The sequence below is a fragment of the Empidonax traillii genome, unplaced genomic scaffold, assembly GCF_003031625.1.
Source record: "Empidonax traillii isolate 1590-97213 ecotype Southwest subspecies unplaced genomic scaffold, ASM303162v1 scaffold110:size1153230, whole genome shotgun sequence".
NCBI classification, from domain to species: domain Eukaryota; kingdom Metazoa; phylum Chordata; class Aves; order Passeriformes; family Tyrannidae; genus Empidonax; species Empidonax traillii.
The window spans coordinates 52613-72290 of NW_020955303.1; the positions used below are offsets into that span (position 1 = coordinate 52613).

Below are 19678 nucleotides of genomic sequence, written 5' to 3' on the forward strand. Positions count from 1 at the left end.
GGTGTTACTACCAGCCCTTTGGCAAGACAAAACCTCTCAGTGGACATTAAGCCTACTATCACAACTATTTGAGATAATGCTTCAATATCCTCTATCAAACCTCCCTTGCTAGAATACTTCATTATATATTTTAGAATCACAATCCTGGAACTAAGAGAAATTGTTCTGAATTTTGGATTTCACAAAGCCATAATCACAACTGAAAAACAATTAAAAAAGAATTTGACCGTCAAATAAGTACAGAACATCCCACTGGTTCCACATCATCTAAAAGGCGATGAATAAACAAATATGCTGTTTCAAACTCTACAGGTTATGTTGAAAACGAGCCAGAAAATGAAAACTAGATTCAAAACCCCCTCTCCTAATAATGTACTTTATGCCTAGAATTTACATGAAATGGATCAAAGGGGTTTTCATCCTTATCTTTGTTATAGGGAAGTGCATCCTGCACTTTTTACATTTTATGTGGTTTAGCTATGAATTTCTATGTTTCCTGGACACAAGTTAATTACAGATTGTGTGAAGTACTACTTCGTATTGTTTTAAAAATCTCTTTCATTTTCATGGAATCTTTCTTATCTACAGAAACCAAAAAGTTAGTTAACCCTAATTTCCCATCCCAAGTTTTTATTCAGTAAAGTTTATTATAAGTTATTATAGATTCCAATTGTCATTCATATTTAATGGACGGAGGACTATTTCATTTTTCAAAGTCAGGCAACATCATGTTCTTTTACACATGAAACTCAAATTAGATCTGAGTTCCAGTTTATCCTGTTGGATGAACAACTAACTGCAGCAGTGTGTTGTGAAGTGAGCTTTACTGGGATCTTTGCCACCTTGATCCAAAGTTCTCGTATGCAATGCCCAGTCACTGCTGAAAGGACTGTACTCTGCAAGTGCCCTCCTGAAGGCACCCATTGCTTGGTCAGATGGAGATACCTGATCTGGTAGTACCAGAGACACTGTCCACAAGACTGGCTATCTGACAGGTCAAAGTTTGGGTGCATTTGTTTGCCCACATCACTAATTGTTTACATTATAAACTACATGATGAGTTAAACACAACAATATCACGATTAGGGTCTTCAACCCACAAGGTCAACCAAGTTACGGAGATTCATACATGCATGCAAAAGTGCCCATTTTTTCTGGTCTTCCTTAAGCGTGGAAGATAAAAGTGATGGAAATGCATTTAAGATAGAATAAGATTTCAGCTGCTATTTGGCTACCCTCCAAAAATATGCAACTTGCCCTTCTAACAAACAAAACAATAGGGAACTGAACCTTAATTGGAATTTTTGAAACTGGAGAGGCCAAATTTTGTATAACTCATGTCATTGTCTTTCATGATGAAATGGTGCCTCTGTGGATGAGGTAACAGCAGAGGGTAATACTTACCTTGATTTCAGCTGCAGTATCCACTTGGGTTCTCATGGCATCCCTCTAGCCAAATGTAAATGTAACTGCGTTGAAAGACTATGAGGTAGGTACACATGGTATATAGTTGGCTGGACTCTGAGGATCAAAAGACTTGCAAATCAGTAGTTTGAAATCTTACTGGCAGCTAGTTATATTCCTCAAGGAGCTTATTAGGGCTTATGCTGTTTGACACACTCAGTTGGAATGTATCCTCAGCATGTGCATGATGTGAAACCGGGGAGGTGACCAACATGCTGGAGGACAGGGTTGCTGTGTGAATGGCCTGATAGGACAAAGTCTTCCACTCAGGACAAAACCCCATGAAATGCTGTAGGTTGGGGACCGACTGATGAGATGGCAGCTCTGCAAAAAGGGACCTGTGGGTCCAGTTAAAACCTGGAACAAGGGTCAACACTGCCACTTTGTTATAATTACGGCTAGCCACATGCCATGCTACATTAACAAGCATACATCCAGCAGATGAAGGGCAATGATTATTCCCCTCTGTTTAGCAGTTGTGAGGTCAGCATCTGCAATACTGTGTCCAGTTTGGGCTCCTAAGTATGCTAGATATTTAGAAGATGAACAGTATCCAGATGAAGGTAACCAAGCTGGTTCCAGGGATTGGAGCAGGAAGGTTAAAGGAACTCAGATTCTTTATCTTGGAGAACACTGAGAGCATATAATCCCAGCGCTTCACAGAACGAGGGGTTATGAAGAAGGTGGAACTATATTTTTTTGGAGGTGTATAGGGGAAGGAGAAGAGAGAATGGCCCTGGCTGGATGTCAGGTGGCCTCCAAAGTCCCTCTATCCCTCCCCTCCTCAACTGGACAGGGGAGGTAAAATATAATGAAAGCTCATGAGTTGAGCTAAGAACAAGGGAGATCCCTCGGCAAAACAGACCTAGCTTGGAGAAATTAATTGAATTAATTAGCAATCAAAATCAAAGTAGGTTAATGAGAAGTAAAATTAATCTTAAAAACATCCTTCCCACACCCCTCTCTCCTTCCCGGGTTTAACTTTATTTCCAATTCTCTACCTCCTTCCCGCCAGCAGCGCAGCGGGATAGGGAATGGGGGTTATGTCACTTGTTTCTGCTGCTGCTTTCTTGTCAGGGAGAGGACTCCTTCTCCTGCTCCAACATGAGTTCTTCCCACAGGCTGCAGTTCTTTATGAACTGCTGCAACATAGGTCTTTTTTTTGAAGTGTCAGTCCTTCAGGAACAAACTGCTCCAGCGTGGGTCCCCCCTGGGATCACACTCCTGCCAGCAAACCTGCTCTAGTGTGGACTCCTCTGTCCACAGGTCCACAGGTCCTGCCAGAAACCTGCTCCAGTGTGGGCTTTCCACAGCCTCCTTTTGGCATACACGTGCTCCACTGTGCGGTCCTCCGTGGGCTGCAGGGGCACAGCTGCCTCAGTATGGTCTGCACCACGAGCTGCCAGTGAATCTCAGCTCTGGCCCCTGAAGCACTTCCTTCACTGACCATGGCGTATGCGGGCTATTTCTCACATATTCTCACTCTTCTCTTCTCTGGCCACAATTCTTCTGTGCAGTAACTATTTTCTTTCCTAATTTTTTTTATCACAGAGGTATTACATTGCTGACTGGCTAAGCCTTGGCCAAGGAGCTGGCTGGCATTGGCTCTGTCGGGCATGTGAGAAGCTTTCAGCATCTTCTAAGAGAAGCCACCCCAACTACCAAAACCTTGCCACGCAAACCTGACACAGGTGATAAAGTGAAAATAGAGAAACTTTGATTGGATTAGAAGGGGAAAAAAAAATCACATTGAGAGTGGCTAAATGCAGAAGCACAAAATACAACCAAGAGATTCTAAACTTCCATTGCTGATTTATGATTGTCAGGTTGCTTTTCTCTTTCTTATTTTTTGATCACTCAATAAAATTATATTGCTGACAAGGCTACCAGTGTTCATAGCAAATAACAAACACACAAAGTTAAGCAGCTTATTACTCTACTATTTCAACCTTTATAGCACAGTGGCATGAGAGAGAATGGTAGATAATCTTTGAATCTAATTTTCACATCACTTGGGAGATGTGAAATGTTAAGTTTGATACTTCTTGGTCAAGTACAACAGTCAGTAGGCAGTTGTGCAGAACTAGAGCCGACAGCCATGTTCCTTGCACTTTGTTACCCATGAGTTTTACCAAAATGCTCTATATATGGGCTGAGTGCAGCTGCATGGCTAGGGAGACTTTAAGCCTCTTCCACTCTGGGTCTAAAACACAACAGAGATCAGGAAATAGCTAAGCTCAAGGTGAGACCACCTCTGCACATATGTAGAGACCCAAACCCTGTGTCTGGTTGTCTGACATAAAGGTTTCAACTGACCTCTGTTGTACTTCAGAGTTAAGATGCTACTTGGCACTTGGCTGTTTGAAACTATTCTCCAACACTTGAAGTGTTCCCAGTTTATTAACCAAAACTCAAGTGCAATTTGTGGAGTTTGAATTTGTCCTTGCATTGCTTTGGAAAAAGAAGTCTGATTAATGAAATGAATGTCCATGTTTTCAAAGAAGACATTATTGTGTTCAAGTGGATGGCCACAGATGGTAAGGTCTCTCCATGTCTGATTTGAGAAAGTGTGAGACATCTTACTCTAAGACAGACTGTAATCTGACTTGGAACTTTGCCTGAAACCACAATCCTGCCTCCATTAAGAAGGGATGCTATTACAAGCCAGAGCTTGACAGATTGTTTCCGTGTTAGTACCATCACTTAACATTTTTTTTCTGTAACGATGTGCTTATTCTTTACATTTCCTTACAGGTTTTCCTTAAACAGCAGCAGCTTTTCCTTACGTGTAAGAAAATTTAATCACATCCTTTCTCTTGGCAAAAACTGAGTATTACCTTCCCATCAACCCAAGCTGCCCACAGAAGGGCATTAAAGGAGCGCAAGACTAAGCAGGCTCTCTGTGGAAACGTTATCTGGAAATACCCACCACCTGGGCACCGACGTCCTCTTGGCGATATTAGGAATATAGATCACACAATTCTCTCTCTGAAAAGGAGTTTTTCCTCCAGGTGTTCAAAAAATTCATTTATCTTTTTCTTTTGCGTGTTTCTTAGAACTAGGGATTTAGTTTGTATTTGTTTGGGGGTTTTGTGTGTGTGTGTGTGTGTGTGTGTGTGTGTTTAAACTGTAACAGCACAGACCACGCTGAGAGGGGACAGAAATGCCACCTCAAGTGGTGGCGGCTGCTTCCACTGGTGTCCGATTAGCGGTGCCCTCAGGGTAGCCCTGTACATCACGGGTGTGCGTGGGATCAGCGCGGGCCTTTCCCCCACGCAGGGACAAAGACGGCGCCGGTTCCCGCCGGCCAGCCCTGCGGCGGGCGTCGCGCCTCAGCCCGCCCCTGCGGCCCGCTCGGAGGGGCAGCACCGCCCGCCCTCCTGGCCCAGCCCCGGCCCCGGCTCGTCCGGGCCCGCCCGCCCCAGGCGGCACCTGTGCGGCCGGACCGCGCGGCGCCTGCGCACTGGGTGGGCGCTCGCCGCCAGGGCCGTAGTCACTTCCTGCCCCCGTGCCCATCCGTCTCCGGGGTCAGCGGCCGCCGCTCTGGCGGGACAGCGGTGAGTAAAGTTTAATTCGGGGAGGGAGAAGCCGCCCGTCCTCTCCAGGTAGGGCCAGCCCGCCGCGCCCGCCGCTCCCGCCGCCGCGCCCGCTCCATCCCGCCCGGCGCCGCTGTCACCTGCGGCCGCGCGCCGCTCCCGCGCGGGCTCGCGTGGCGGGCGCGCCCGACTCCGGCTGCGGCTGCGGCAGCGCCCGGGAGAGCCCGGCCCGGCCCGGCCCGGGGCCGCCGCTGGGGCTGCCGGGGCGCGGCTGTGCTCCCGCGGGAGCCGAGGGACCCCCTCCCGGCGGCAGGGCTGCGGGACGAGGCTGCGAGGTGGGGACGGGGCGCGGCGAGAGCTGCCCGCGGAGGGGCCGCGGGGCCGGGCCGGGCTCGGGGCAGGGCGGCGGCCGGGGGCTCTCCCGGGGCTGGGCGCAGGTGGCGGCGGGGCGGGAGCAGGGCCGAGCTTGGCGCGGTTGTTGCAGAGGGCGGTGTGGGACCTGTCGACAACAATGGGAACTTTTCCTGCGCCGAGGGTGCCGCTGCCTCCGGCCTGCCTGGCCCTGCCGCCGCAGGGTGTGGGTGTGCGGGGTTAGCGCTCTGCGGAGCCGCCTGTACTTCGGCCGTGACAGCTAATCTGCTTATTTCAGCAGAAGCGAGCTGCTGGATGTAGAAAAAAAGTGGGTCGTGCGCACGGAAAATGCCTTTAAGGGACAAGTGTTGTCAGACTGACCACCATCACCATGGATGCTGTGAGCCAGGTATAGTGCTGTGTGATGCTTCGGCTGTTTTGCATATCCCCTTCTTTTAAAGCTCTCCGAAACCGTTGTGATGATTGCAAATGTGGATTGTTAGTGTCACTTCTCGATATGAAAAGTTTCTGAATTTTGTTTGGAAATGTTTTTTGGTATCTGTGAACTGTCACTTCAAAAGTATTTCAGGAAAAGAATTTTTCAGTTCCTGCAGGATGTGCAATAATTCCCGGGCCACCACGTGGGCATTGTATTCAGTGAGCAGAGGAAGGCAGGAAGCTGTGTAAAACAACTGGTCTTTTTGCTTCCAAAAAGTGCAGTGTTCCGAATATTTTGTAAAATTATGTTTCTAGCCATCTTTTACATTCATTGTTTATATTTTTACTCTATGTCTTCTCTGGTGAGCTCTGATGAAGATCTTATTCTCAGAGAAGAAAAAGCCCACCGTGTCCTGAAACGGCCGTTTGCATTCCACTGCTGTGTGATGTGGAAGGTACCATCAGTGGAAAATATAATGAATACTGTAGAGGTTCAACCAGCCTGCTAGATTTTTTTGAGATTGTTCGACCTACTGTTACAGTTAGTATCCTTAAAGGAAATTTAATTTCTTTAATTAAATGTAATTTGAGAGTAGTTATTGTTCAGTTAGAATAATTTATTTGTGAAGATGAAATGATTCTGAGTTGTTCTAATGCTTTAAACAAGCACTTTTTTTGCCTGACAAATTAACAGTGATGCGTTATGTCTGCTTCACCTGCATTACTCCTGTAGGTGTCAGTGGGTGTTATACATGCATATTAGAGGCAGTATGCAAACCAAAATATATTATTTTCAAGTATAGGGAGTAGGCTGGTAGAATACAATATGCCATTGTGTTACAGAACCTCAAATGATTGGCTGATTTATAATAATTGTTATGTGTGCATTTAGAGTGTTTTTCTTTCTATATTCCTATCAGTTTGAATTTATTTATAACCTTACATCTTTTAACTCAACTCTACTGTCATGATTTGTTGACTCTTTAAGTAGTAAATCTGTAAATAGTTTTATACTATGCTCTACTGCTCTTTATTAAGAAAATCAAACCAAATGGATAAGGTAAGAGCCGATATATGAAGTACAAAGCCAACTGTTTTGTCAATAAGAAGTGAAAAAGAAGACCTAAGTAATGATTTTGCAAACAAAAAACTCGGGTTTGTCTCTGGGCAAAGCTTAATTGCCATATACATATATGGCAGTGGAATGCTATTAATTTTCATATGCATAACTATTGCATATTGGAATAACTAATAATCATGCTGATCAATACATATTTTCCTTTCAATAGCTTTTACGAAGAATATGTGGAATGAAACATCAGAAATATTTCAGTTTGCTTGAACCAGAAGCATTTCTTGAATATGGTTTTGTTGGTTAAATATTATGATAACTCTTTTTGGTATATACTGTGTAGTTCTGCGTGTGCTTTTTTACTGATCATTGCTACTTTAAATTTGGATTAATTGTTTAGATGTGTACTAGCAACATGGAAGTCATATAGTGTACTGTGAAGTACAGTATTGGTAATGCTTTTCTGTACATTGTTTTGGTTTTAACAATGGGAGTCCAGATTGTTCTAGGGAAGTGCTTTAATTGACAGAAATTTCTAATGAGTTAATTTCGTTTTATATATTTATATGTTTTTGTGTTTGCTACAAGTAGCTTTGAATACATGTTTTCTTTAAATAGTCAAAATTACAGCAAACCTATCAGAAGGTATCATGGCTGCAAAATTCAGTATTTTTTAATTCAATCTAGATGGAAATTGTAGAATAAGACTAATTTTACTATAGTCCTGGCTTTTCTTTTTATCCAGTTTACTGTATGTATGGAAAATTCACAACTTACAGGAATCCCCTGAGTGTTCTCTAATAGCTTATTATCCTTTTACATATTTCAGTACATCTGTTGGAACCTGGTGATCCTCCGTTACTGCAGCAGCCTCTGCAGACATCAAAATCTGGTATTCAGCAAATCATTGAGTGTTTTCGATCAGGTATGAAACTATGCCTGACTCTGAAAAAGTTCCTTACCTCTTTGTAAGAGTTATGTATATTTAATTTATTAAAATAACCAACACCCAACTTCCTGCATATTGGCAAACTATTAGCAGATTTTTGGAATTAGGTGTTCCTTTTAATAAGAGTTTTCATATAAAGTAATGAAGAAACATCTATCAAAACCATTAAAAATTACTTCGTTGTGCTGTGTTGTGCTATGTTGTTCCTGTGTTGTGCTTTGTTAGTGTCACTTTTCCTGCTTTTATTAATGACTTTATGATAGAATTGCTGAGATAATGCAATTTAAGAAGTTCAAGGTAAAGTTTTCTCTTTATCATGTTACTTTTAAGGTCTGTCTTGATTTGTTTTTGGGAGTTGCAATACATGGCAATGAATCAAGAACAACAACTGAGCATTATGGGGGAGCATCCCAGAGATGATTGAAACGTTTAATGTTTTCTAGCTGTTTCTCCACTTCTGTATGAAGTGGACAGATGTATGGCAGACCATACATTTTATTTTCATAACTTTTGGTCCTTGTTGCTACTAAGAGTATGTGTTTCTTGATTTTTCCACATAGAGCTGTTAAGTATATGAAATGTGTCATGTATTGACACATCCCATTGCTGCTGTGCAATGGGATACATATCTGGTCTGAATCTTGTAAAAGGGCACAGTATTTAAGTTGTCCACTGGGATACATATCTGGTCTGAATCTTGTAAAAGGGCACAGTATTTAAGTTGTCCACTAGCATTTCAACAACTTAATACAGAAACTGGATGTGAGGTTATTCATTAGTAGCATTTTTTAGTTTGACTGAGGCTGCCTCAGGCCTCAGATAGTTGTGACAGACTTCTTTCACTTGAAGCAGATCAGTGCAATCCCTACTGGTAATAACACAAAGTAGTTGCAAGTATTTTGTCTCTGGGGTACTTCCAGATTGTCCTCACTGGCAGGAGTTAAATTGATAGCTTACTTTGACGTCTTCTTCGGTCATCTGCATCAGGAAAGTTGGACAGAAGGCCAAAGGACTTAGACTAAGATTTGTGGTTGGTTTTGAACAAGTAATATTTCATTATGGAGAGAGAGTATATTGACTCTTGTGGTATAGAAATAGAGATTTAAGAAATTTTATCAAAAAGCATCAAGAATAACAGGTGAATTTGAATCTGTTTTTCTTTTCTTAAAAAAGAAATTGTTTGCTAAAGGCATATACTTCGGTATTTCTAAGAGGTATTTGTTAATGTTCTCTACTGCTTTCTTATGACTATGATGTTATTCTAGAATCAATATTTATGAATATTAACAGAATTGGACCACCCCAATTAGATGTAACTACAAAATAGAGAAGACTTCAGTAAGCTGGAGGCAGCATATGCTGGCAGAACTGACCACTTGTTGCCACAATCTGCAGTAGGTGAAGAGTAAGGAGATGATTTTCTTTGCCTGCTGTGTCCACAAAACCAGTGGATGTTTTAAATCCAATTGCTGTTTTCAGAAGTTCCTAAAGGTCTACAGTTTAATTCAAAAGGACCAATTATTTTTCTACTCTCACCAGTGAAAAGCTTCATAGTTGCATAAGGATGATTTCAAGCCAGAGTGACTACTGTGTCAAATAGTGTGACTTTCAGTATCTCATAAATCCTTTATCTCATCCAGTAATTCTTTAACCCAGTAATTTGTATTGGGAAAAAAAACCCAAAACATTTCAGTGCTAAACAGAAGGAGACTGAAATACCACCATAATAGGAGAGAGAATGAGGAACTTTTGTGTCCCTCAGTTGTGAAGTAATGGAGAATTTGATGATTTTTTTTTCTTCTTTTTTTGGGAGAGGGCTTTGTGGCTAGAGCGTGCGTGAAGAGCATGAGCGAATTCTGGTTTATTGTGTGCTGTCACCAAATTGGAAGCATTTTGTTTGAAATATAGTTTGGTATGAATTACAGTTTGGTATGTCACAGCGATTTTATTTACATGGAGCATCTTCAGTTTTGTTCAGACAGGTTTTTGTCAGTGGCTTTTTTAATATGCAAAAATTCAAGTGATTGTTGGTGAGATCTGAGTAAACAACTTGCTTTTGGGGGGAACTCTCTACAATTTTTGTTTGTTGCTATACCTAAATATTTGTCTAGTAGTTTGTTTGTAAAAATGTAGGTCAAATGAAGATGAGTTTAGGAACACTAAAAGAAAGAGCAGTGAGAGGTGGCCCAGGAAGGCACAGGCAAGGACAGAAACTGGATGGTAGCCTCAGATGGTCAAGTTTGGGTTCCATTTTTAAACAACTGTTGAAGAAGACGACGACACTGTGCTTTGCTAAAACTCAGTTGTAAAATGTTTTGTAATACTACTGCACTAAGAAGTAAAGTTTTCTTGGTAAGGCCTATTAGTATGGAAGAACTGCTAGGTAATATGAAATTATTAATATTTGAAAAAGTTTCATTCAGAAAATAGTTCTGCAGTGGGACTCTGAGTTTGGTCTTTAAAAGGAATTCTTAAGAGAAGTGTATGTGGTGATAGAGCACTTGAACTTGTTATTTCAGTTTGAAGAATGTCTTGCTGCTGTTTCATGGGTGTCTGATATTATTTATTCATGGTCCAGTTTCATTATATTTTTGCTTGTTTGATTAGTTTTGATTAATTCTAAGAAAAATCAAGATCGAGAAATTAGCTGAATCTGGTTAGTGTTTTTTTTTTCTAATTTGGAGTGGGTAAGTATTCATTTAGTAATCCATTGCTAATTGTAGACATTACTTTCATAATTTTTGTGAGGTGAGAAATGAAGGAGAAGTTTGAAGTGTAAAAAATGATATTCTTTATTTCTGTAAGCATGGCAGGAGCTGGAATACATTGACAATGTTAGATCTAATTATCTTTAGATGCAATGTATAATAGTCTCAAAAAGTGGCATATTTTGTCACATTGCCTGTGTTTTAACTTAAATCCAAAAATTCTTTATTATCTGTTCGTTGTGCTGAAAATATGTTTACATATCTACTGTGTCATCTTGGTATTGGGTCAGATACCTAGATGCAGTAACATTTCTTCACCTGTTAGTTATTCTCTACTTTATTTCATGCTTTAGTTTTTTGCCTTACCAGGTGCTGTTTTTCTATGAAATAGCTGTATATATCTTGTTTTCTTAGCACTGTTGGGTAACCCTAGAGAAAAAAATACTACAGGCTTCTTTAAATGCTCTAAATGCTTACTCTTTCCTGTTGGAAAATTGTATTGCAGCAACCTAATACTGTAGTGTGGACTCTTTCCTAATGTCAGCTGTTAGTTTTTATCATAAATCATTGCACTTCCCTGTAAACTGTAATGTGCATAATCCTTGAGGGATTTTTCATCCTAGTGTTGTTTTCATAGTGAAATTTGGAGTATGTGTCATAAACTTACAGTACGATGAAGTAACATTAGCAAAAGATAAAATGCTGTTATAATTATTTACGTTTTAAAATGTTTCCTCTTTCATGGGATGACGTGAATTAAAAGATGAACAGAAAACCGTCCCTAAGTGTAATATTTCCTTTATTACAGGAACGAAACAACTTAAACATATCTTGTTAAAAGATGTGGACACCATTTTTGAGTGTAAATTGTGCCGGAGTCTCTTCAGAGGATTACCAAATTTAATTACTCATAAAAAGTTTTATTGTCCTCCAAGTCTCCAGATGGATGATAGTAAGTCTTACTAATTGAAATATTTAATAAAGCTATATGAAGTTGAAAAAGTTATCTTTCTTTACCATTTATACAAACACATCTGAAGCAAAAAATGCAAAAGAAAAGGTGGAGTTGAATTTCGGTAATAACATATGTAGATCACTTTTATGGTATTGAAGTTACAGCATTGACTTTATATGAATTAAAAACCAAGACCCATGCCAATGTCGTAATTAGATAGGTAGTTTATACATCCAACCTTTTAATTAAGAGTGTCACTTTTAACACTTTCTCTTTCCATTTCAAGTCTCATTCCAGTGATGAATTTTGTTGAAGCTGATTAATTTGAAAATATGTCAGTATTCAAAAATGTTTTGTCTTTTTAATTATTTTGATTTCCTGACTAGATCAGCATAGGTGCAGTGAGGATTTTGGTTTCCTGATTAATGCCTTCCTGTCTCAATATTTAAAAAACTGGGAACAGATATACTTAGATGACTCCTTTCCCACGTAGTACCAGCTAGTGCTGTGAAGGAGAAGGTGAAAAGACTTAGTAATGTCATCTCCCTAAATATGTGTGCTTGGCCAGTTAGAGACTCACAGAGCTTCTCTGTGAAAAGGGATGACTTGTATTTTCAAAGCAAGGTTAGAAGTGCATCTCAATTAGATGCAATAGTTGCTAAGCAAAATAAGATGATCCTGAGGAAACACTTCATGTCCAGCTCTTACTATTCTAACCATTGGCTGATTACCTTTCATATGTTTTATGAAGTAACGTAAAAATAATATACTCACTGTTCACTATGGGAGGTGAAAATAAAAGGAATAATAACATATGCTCTGAATAAAACTGTATAAATACTTAAGTTTTCTATAAAATTGAGTACAATTATTATTGAATTGACAGTTTTGCTCAATAAATAAAAGATAGGGAACAAGAAGCAGGAATAAAAGTTCAGCACCCGAGGGTAAAGAATTGCAAAGACTATTCCCTGATAACTTTTTTGAGATGCATTCAATCAGTATAGTCACGAAGTAGTCTTAAAAAATGCTATAAACCAGGAAGGACTTTTTACTCTTGGTAAAAATTATATGGATAGCCCCATCTGAAACTGACTGCAAAAGCTGTTAAAAATTCAGTGTTAAAAGATGGGTCCTGAGCAGCAAAAGAGCATATTTCTTGTACTGACACTCTTTTTATATATTGCTGAGAGTGTGGAAGGAATAACTGACCAAGTGTGGGTTTTTAATTAGCTGTTACCAGGAATCGCATCTTTAAAATTATCCACAGTGATTTGAACTGTGTCATCTCAGTGCCTCACCTTTTTGCTGTAGCACCCTGGCTTCCTCTTTTATGCTAGTGCAGATGCTTCATGTATTATGCTGGGAACTAGATCACTGAACTAATTTGCTATTTAGAAACAGAATATTACTGAGCCCTGGAAAATAGTACCTACTTAAGTCTTCATGCAATGCTCAGGTTACACAGATGTTTCATTCTTTGTAAGGATTGTTCAGAATTCACAGAGAAGAGCTTATTTCTGGAATTAGGTTCCTTTATTGAGAGTGCCTGTTTCCAATAGTAGGAAAATCTGTTTCTAATGATACTTCAGGCTTAGTTGCACACCTGCAGAACAAGCTCAGTCAAACGATATTATTTTTGCAATTGATGCAGATTTTTAAAGACCAGCTTAATTCTGAGCATACAAATTGTTAGTTCGGGTGGCTTTTGCATTGGCATGCTAGAAGGGTATATTTTCAATGCTGGCTTTTAATAAAAAAGTAACTTGTAATGATTACTCAAAACCTCTGAGTGTTCAGAGAGTACAAATACAGGATTTGTGCAAATTTGGAGACTGAATTCACGCAGTGTTTAAAAGCTACTTTGAAATTTTAATAATTGGAAATTACCAAATCATTAAAAAATACTTTTTCCTCTTTTCACAGACCTCCCAGATATAAAAGATAAGCAGAGTCAAGCCATAAATAACCTTCTTGAAGCCATCTATCCACGGGTAGATAAGCAAGAATATGTGATTACATTGGAACCTATAGAAACTAATCAAAATGCTGTATTTCAATATGTGTCAAGGACTGATAGCCCAGATGAGAACACAGAAAGTAGCCATTCCCCTGATCAAGCTGCAGTACAGATACAGGAACCCAGCACTGAGCAACCCAAGACTGTTTCAGCTCCAGCACCAGTCCCAGCTGGGGAGACAGTAGAATTACCTCCTGCTGATCCTGTTACAAACAAGGTGATACCTACTCCTGAAGAACAGCCTCCAGCAGTAAATCCTGAGTTGGACTCTCTGGATAATTCTGATTATGGCCACCAGTTGATTTGTTGCCTTTGTAGGAAAGAATTTCATTCAAGACGCAGTGTACGCCGGCACATTCGAAAAGTGCACAAAAAAAAGATGGAAGAGCTAAAGAAGTACATAGAAACAAAAAAGAAACCAAACCAATGCTCTGCAAAAGGACGAAATAAGAATGTTCTTGTAGCATTAGGTAGAAGTTGTCCTGTATGTTATAAATCATTTGCTACAAAAGCCAACGTAAGGAGGCATTTTGATGAAGTTCATAGAGGATTAAGGAGGGATTCCATTACTCCTGATATAGCTACCAAGCCTGGGCAACCTTTGTTCTTGGATACAGCTTCTGCTAAAAAATCATTTAAGACCCGAAAACAAAAGTCATCTGCAAAGGCTGAATACAATTTAACTGCGTGCAAGTGCCTTCTGTGCAAGAGAAAATATAGTTCACAAATAATGCTGAAAAAACACATGCAAATTGTTCACAAGATAACTCTTTCTGGAAAGAACTCTAAAAGAGAGAAAGGACCCAACAATACTGCCAATGGCACAGAAATAAAAGTTGAATCAGCAGATTCTGTAGAACCTTCACCCCCTTCCATTGCTCTTTCTCCACAGCATGAATTAAAGGGAACAAATCATTCAAATGAGAAAAAGAACACACCATCAGCACAGAAAAATAAAGTTAAACAAGACCCTGAAAACCCTAAATCAACTTCTAAATCAACCACTAAATCAACCTGCAAATCAACCACTAAATCAACCTCTAAATCAACCAATGCATCTGCTGCAGGTGGCCAGCAAAAAAACAGGAAGCCAAAACTTTCAGCTGGCTTTGACTTCAAGCAGCTTTACTGTAAACTCTGTAAACGCCAATTTACTTCTAAACAGAACTTGACAAAACATATTGAATTACACACAGATGGAAATAATATTTATGTTAAATACTACAGGTGTCCACTCTGCTCTTACGAAACGCGTCGCAAACGTGATGTGATAAGGCATATAACTGTGGTTCATAAAAAGTCACCACGTTACCTTGGGAAAATAACTGCAAGTTTAGAAATTAGGGCAATTAAGAAGCCAATTGATCTTGTTCTAAATAAGGTGACAAAAAGGGGCCCTCAGAGGGATGAAACAAAACAGATTGGTTCAAAACAGGATGTCACCTCTAATTCTCCCAATAAAAAGTATGAAGGAGCTGATGTTGGCATTGAAGTAAAAGTAACAAAAAACTTTTCTCTGCACCGATGCAATAAATGTGGGAAAGCATTTGCCAGAAAAGCTTTTCTAGAACATCATAAGAAAACTCACAAAGCAAATGTATCCCATTCACCTGAGGAAAATAAAACCAAAGGCAGAAGTACAAGATCTAAAGCTGTTGTCTGGTGAGGAAAAAGTGTTTTGTCTTTTTTCTGTCTTTTTTTTTTTCTTTAAACCCCAACAATACCACTGCATTTCTTTTCCTGTTGTTGATTTATTGCTGAAAACATATTTTCCCATGGATTTTATGGTTTAGTGGCTTAAACCCAAAGCTAGATGTCAAATTTGTTTCTTATATTTTGGTTTTAGCATTTTGGAAAAGAATTAAAATCTAAATTTGTTATTGTAGGAAGCTTGGAATATACATTAAACTGTATTGAGTCAACTCTTTAAATTGTCTTAAGGCATCTATTATAATCAAGCTAGAATTTTTTAAATAGTAATTTTTTAAAAAAACACAATTTGTTCGTTTGGTTTGGATAACATGACTTTGTAATTAATTTCATTGTGACCAGCTGAAGAAGTACTAAAGGTACTACAGTAAAAGCTATTAAATGTCTATGAGTTTATTGGAATTAGCATTTGGGAATTTAATACTTATTTTTTTTTTATTTTAATGTGTGTTGACTATACCCTGTCAACAAAAGTGCGTAGAACAGTTTTTTGAATGTAATTTGGTTGCTTAATTGCTTTGATTTAAATAATTATGGGTTAGGTGCCTGGAAACACCTTTGAAATCATCAAATTTAGGATTTCATTCTTTTAATGCTTATTTATATAAGCCCAAGTTTGGAAATTTCTGGTCATTTATTTCTTAAAATTGATTATTTTTTAAGTATTAAAATGTATAAAAGTATGGCCAAGAATTTTCTAAACTTATGCTTTTATGGCACTCTGGGAGTTTTTTACATTTGGAGGGGTTGTATTTCTAGTTTCTCTATTTTCCATCACCTTCATGTTAAAGGTGGCCTATTTTTAAAGGACCTGTTATAAAAGGAAATATTTGTATGCGGTCAGTTTGTATTTCAGAATGACTGACTGATGCCTGAGAGTTGGGGGATTGTACAAAAAGTTATAATGAAGAGAGAGAGTACATATGATATACGGATACTTGTAAGAGTTTTTAACATCCTTATTCAGAATTATCTTTCTAGCATGTTTGGTAAAAATAAAACCAAGTATATGTGCCTTGTTCTATATTTCAACTCTGAAATGCCGTTTTCCAGGAGGTAATTTGATTTGTGTTCAGCTTTTGTAGTGAATAACCATGCAGATATGTTAAATTGTAGTGCAGCGCTTTTGTGGCTTTCTAACAAATCCTGGCTAAGTGGGACAGAACTTAGAAAATTATCTAAGTTGGACCCTGAATTGTGCTGAATTTAAGAATAAAAAATTAGCCCTATAAATTTTTTATGTTGTGTAATTTCAAACAGAATTATATGGGTAAACTCAAAGTATTAATTTACTCCCCTCTCTCTTCAGATAGGTTCAAGTGATGTTTGGAAAGTTTGAACTACACTTGAATGAAAAAGACTTTTTAATTTGTTTTGGAACGGCTCATTCTTGGTAATGGTACTATAAGGAGGAAGTATTTTCATAAGCTGTTTTTTTTTCTTACTATATTAGTAACCACTCTGACTGCCTGTAGGACAGTGCCACCTCCCAAAGCACTGACGTAGTTGAAATGCACATGTATCGAAATTAGCAGTTATCTCTATGCAGTTGTGGTTTGACACAGGATAGAAAAAACTTTCCGAAATTACAGAAAAGTACACCAGAGGCAAGTCAATGAACAGCAGCTTTGGAAGAAGGTTTTTGTTCCTCATTTAGGAAATCATCTTCAGAAAGCTTATCATCCATACTTGGTTCTTCCTGGTAGTGCTAATTGATGGACAGCTCAAGCTTTGTGATATCCTACTTTGGTAAATGTTGTGTTATATACTGTTTTAAATTTATTACAAATGAATGTATAAGAGCAAACAATGTAGTGTATATTGGCTGAATTGTACTAATTTTTAGTATTTGCCATAACATCAGTTTGTTCATATTGACTAATTTCCCAGTTCTGGGGCATGCTGAATTTTATGTGCTGAAGTAAGTTCAAAGATCTTCATGTTTCCATATGTGGTTCGTAGGAAAACTTTGTAAACATCTGGGAAGTTTACAAGAATATCCACATTCCTCTATTCTTTAATTTTTAAAAAAAAAAATTATACAGAAGCACTTTAATGATAGTTGCAGTTTATTTTTTCAGTTTATTTTTGAAAGATCAACACACTAATGTTAATATGAAGGTAGTGAATATTTGCTGATGTATCATAGACAATCTGTGCACAACCACTTATAATGTTAGCTTATTTCATTAAATATTAATAAAAAGGGAGGATAGTATGGGAGAATCTCAAAATATATTTTCTCTCAAGATTTTAAATGACCACTATGGGTAGCACTTGACTTTGTGTAATTTGGAAAATGTTTTAGATACCTTTTTTTAACCTTTTAATGAGGATTGTAGTAAAACAGTCGCATGCCTGCCATTTTGAAATTCTTGGCAGGTTTCATGCATCCATGGGTTTGTTTTGGTTTTTGGGGTTTTTTTTTGTTTGTTTGTTTTTTGGTTTTTTTTTTTTTGGTTGGTTGGTTGGTGTTTTTTTTGTTTTTTGTTTTGTTATGTTTTACCTTTTAGAAAATACTTTGTTTAGTGATTTGTGTCAAATTGTTACAATTTGAAAGGTATTGTACATCGGAAGAAATACCATGTTTTTTATATAGGTTCACTCCCTTACTTAGGGAGGTGCCTCATGTTCATATATACTTTTTGTATAAAATATATCTAAATGTTGATCACAAGATCAGGAGTAAAAATACTTTTATGGATAGAGAACTATTTGGCCCTGTTAGTGCATTGCACTAAAAATACTGTGAATGGGAACTGAGATTGTAGCTGTTGCTCAAAATGTTCTATATTGAATGTACATGCTTTTGTTTGGATAAATGTACTGTATTTGATGGAAAATAAAGCAGACTGGAAATGATTTTTAAGAGGGCATAAACAAAATGATGATATGTTTGTAAACTTGGAATATCTGTCACTCTGCAATCGGAAATTACATTGTTTGCATTTTGTAAAGTTTTATTTGTTGATCACTGAAGCTAGTTGTTTGTAATATTCTGTTGTAATAAATGTGTTTTTTTATTAAAAGTTTGGCACTTGTGGAGTGAACACTTCACACTGATGGTTGACCCTTGGTATATATGTAGAAAACTCTGGCTTTTTATTCCTTATAAAGAAACCTCTTTCTTAACTAAGCAACACTTGTTATTATCCTTTTTAAACAAAGTATTAATATTGAAGGAGCGAAGCTTTGCTGGGGTGTTTGGTTTTTTTTTTTTTTTTTTTTTTCATAAGAAATTAGGTTTACCTAGTTTTCCCTTGGAAGTAACATTGGTGGCCATCTAATGTTCCTTGTTTTCATGGTTGGATATAAGAAAAGAACTTCCATAATAATTGTTTATTCTTTTGTAAAGGAAGACATCAGGCTATTAATGTAACTTCATTTTAAGTCATGTTCCTGAATGCCAGTGGGTTAAGAATAGGAAATTAGAAGGCAAGCATAGTGATTGAGTAACTGTTCATTTCTCAGCTTATCCTTGTGGTTTCTGCTGTCTGTTTTGGATTAGTGTGTAATCTGCATCTTGAAATATGTGAAGGTGAAGTTACTCCTATTTCAAAGCCATCTGCTTACCAGCATACTGGATATGAGTATTTAATTAAGATAACAGTCTTGCGTCATTGATGGGGCACATTGGTTTGGCTTATTTTGCTTAGACTAGCTAAAGACAAATGTAGACTCTTTAGTAGACCTTGAGAATTAAGGCTGAGTCTTGTTAAAAGAGTTTTTTTATTTAGAATTAATGTGAAATACTTTACAGAAGACTTTTGGGATGATCTAAACAATCTGTATGGAAGTCTGTCCCTTATTTTTTAAGTGATACATATTTTCTAAAGCTTGAGGGGCTAGCTTTCAGAGATGTGAAATCTTGGATTATCAACAAGTGGCACCAGGCTTGCTGAAGTCTAAAAGTGCTGACATCTGTCTCAGAATCATCTGTTCTTTAATTGTTTCTTAGCTGAGAGTGTCTGGTCTTCCTTATTTTAATTTTTGTCTTTGTTTTTGGAGTGGTTTCTGGTTTTAATGTTTTACGTGTCTTTTCTGTCTGAAGTGTTAGATTCTTGAAATCCTTGTACTGTTTCGTCTCCTCAGTTTTACTGGAGAATAAAGAAATCTATAGCATAGATAGTTGGTGACCATTACCACCATTTGTTTTTGATTGGATTCTGTTGGGATGAACTTAAAGCCACTGTGTGAAGGATTTGTGTGACTGGTCAGGTGCTTGAAATACTTTGACAATGAGAGCAGTTTTGAGTGGTGGCTGAAAGACCTGTGGGCAAGTATTTTACATCATCTTTCTCTTTTGCTGAATAGTGAAATACAACAGTTGGTTAACCACAAAGGTAGACCAGTGTGTTGGTTGGGGGATGAGGAGTAGAGACGAATGGGCCCTCAATGATTGTATTGATGGAGAAGCCCTGGTGTTTGCAGTAACAAGGGGACTGCTGGCTGGGGTAAAGATTCTCTGCTCATCT

The 19678-nt window shown here is 38.3% G+C and overlaps 1 protein-coding gene across 3 annotated transcripts in view; it reads left to right on the forward strand.

The window, feature by feature from the left end:
* Positions 1–4939: 4939 nt before the first annotated feature.
* ZNF800 (zinc finger protein 800) overlaps positions 4940–19678 on the forward strand; it is a 29171-nt gene continuing 14432 nt past the window's right edge. The window contains exons 1-6 of one of the 3 annotated variants that reach the window (XM_027882713.1): positions 4940–5069; positions 5650–5760; positions 7691–7786; positions 11327–11470; positions 13400–15155; positions 16513–17303. In XM_027882713.1, coding sequence (XP_027738514.1) covers positions 5700–5760; positions 7691–7786; positions 11327–11470; positions 13400–15155; position 16513 — 2058 coding nt within the window. In that variant the 5' untranslated portion in view covers positions 4940–5069; positions 5650–5699 and the 3' untranslated portion in view covers positions 16514–17303. Of the gene's footprint in view, positions 5070–5649; positions 5761–7690; positions 7787–11326; positions 11471–13399; positions 15156–16512; positions 17304–19678 lie in introns of those variants that run through there. The other 2 variants (XM_027882712.1, XM_027882711.1) reach the window with 2 other exon arrangements.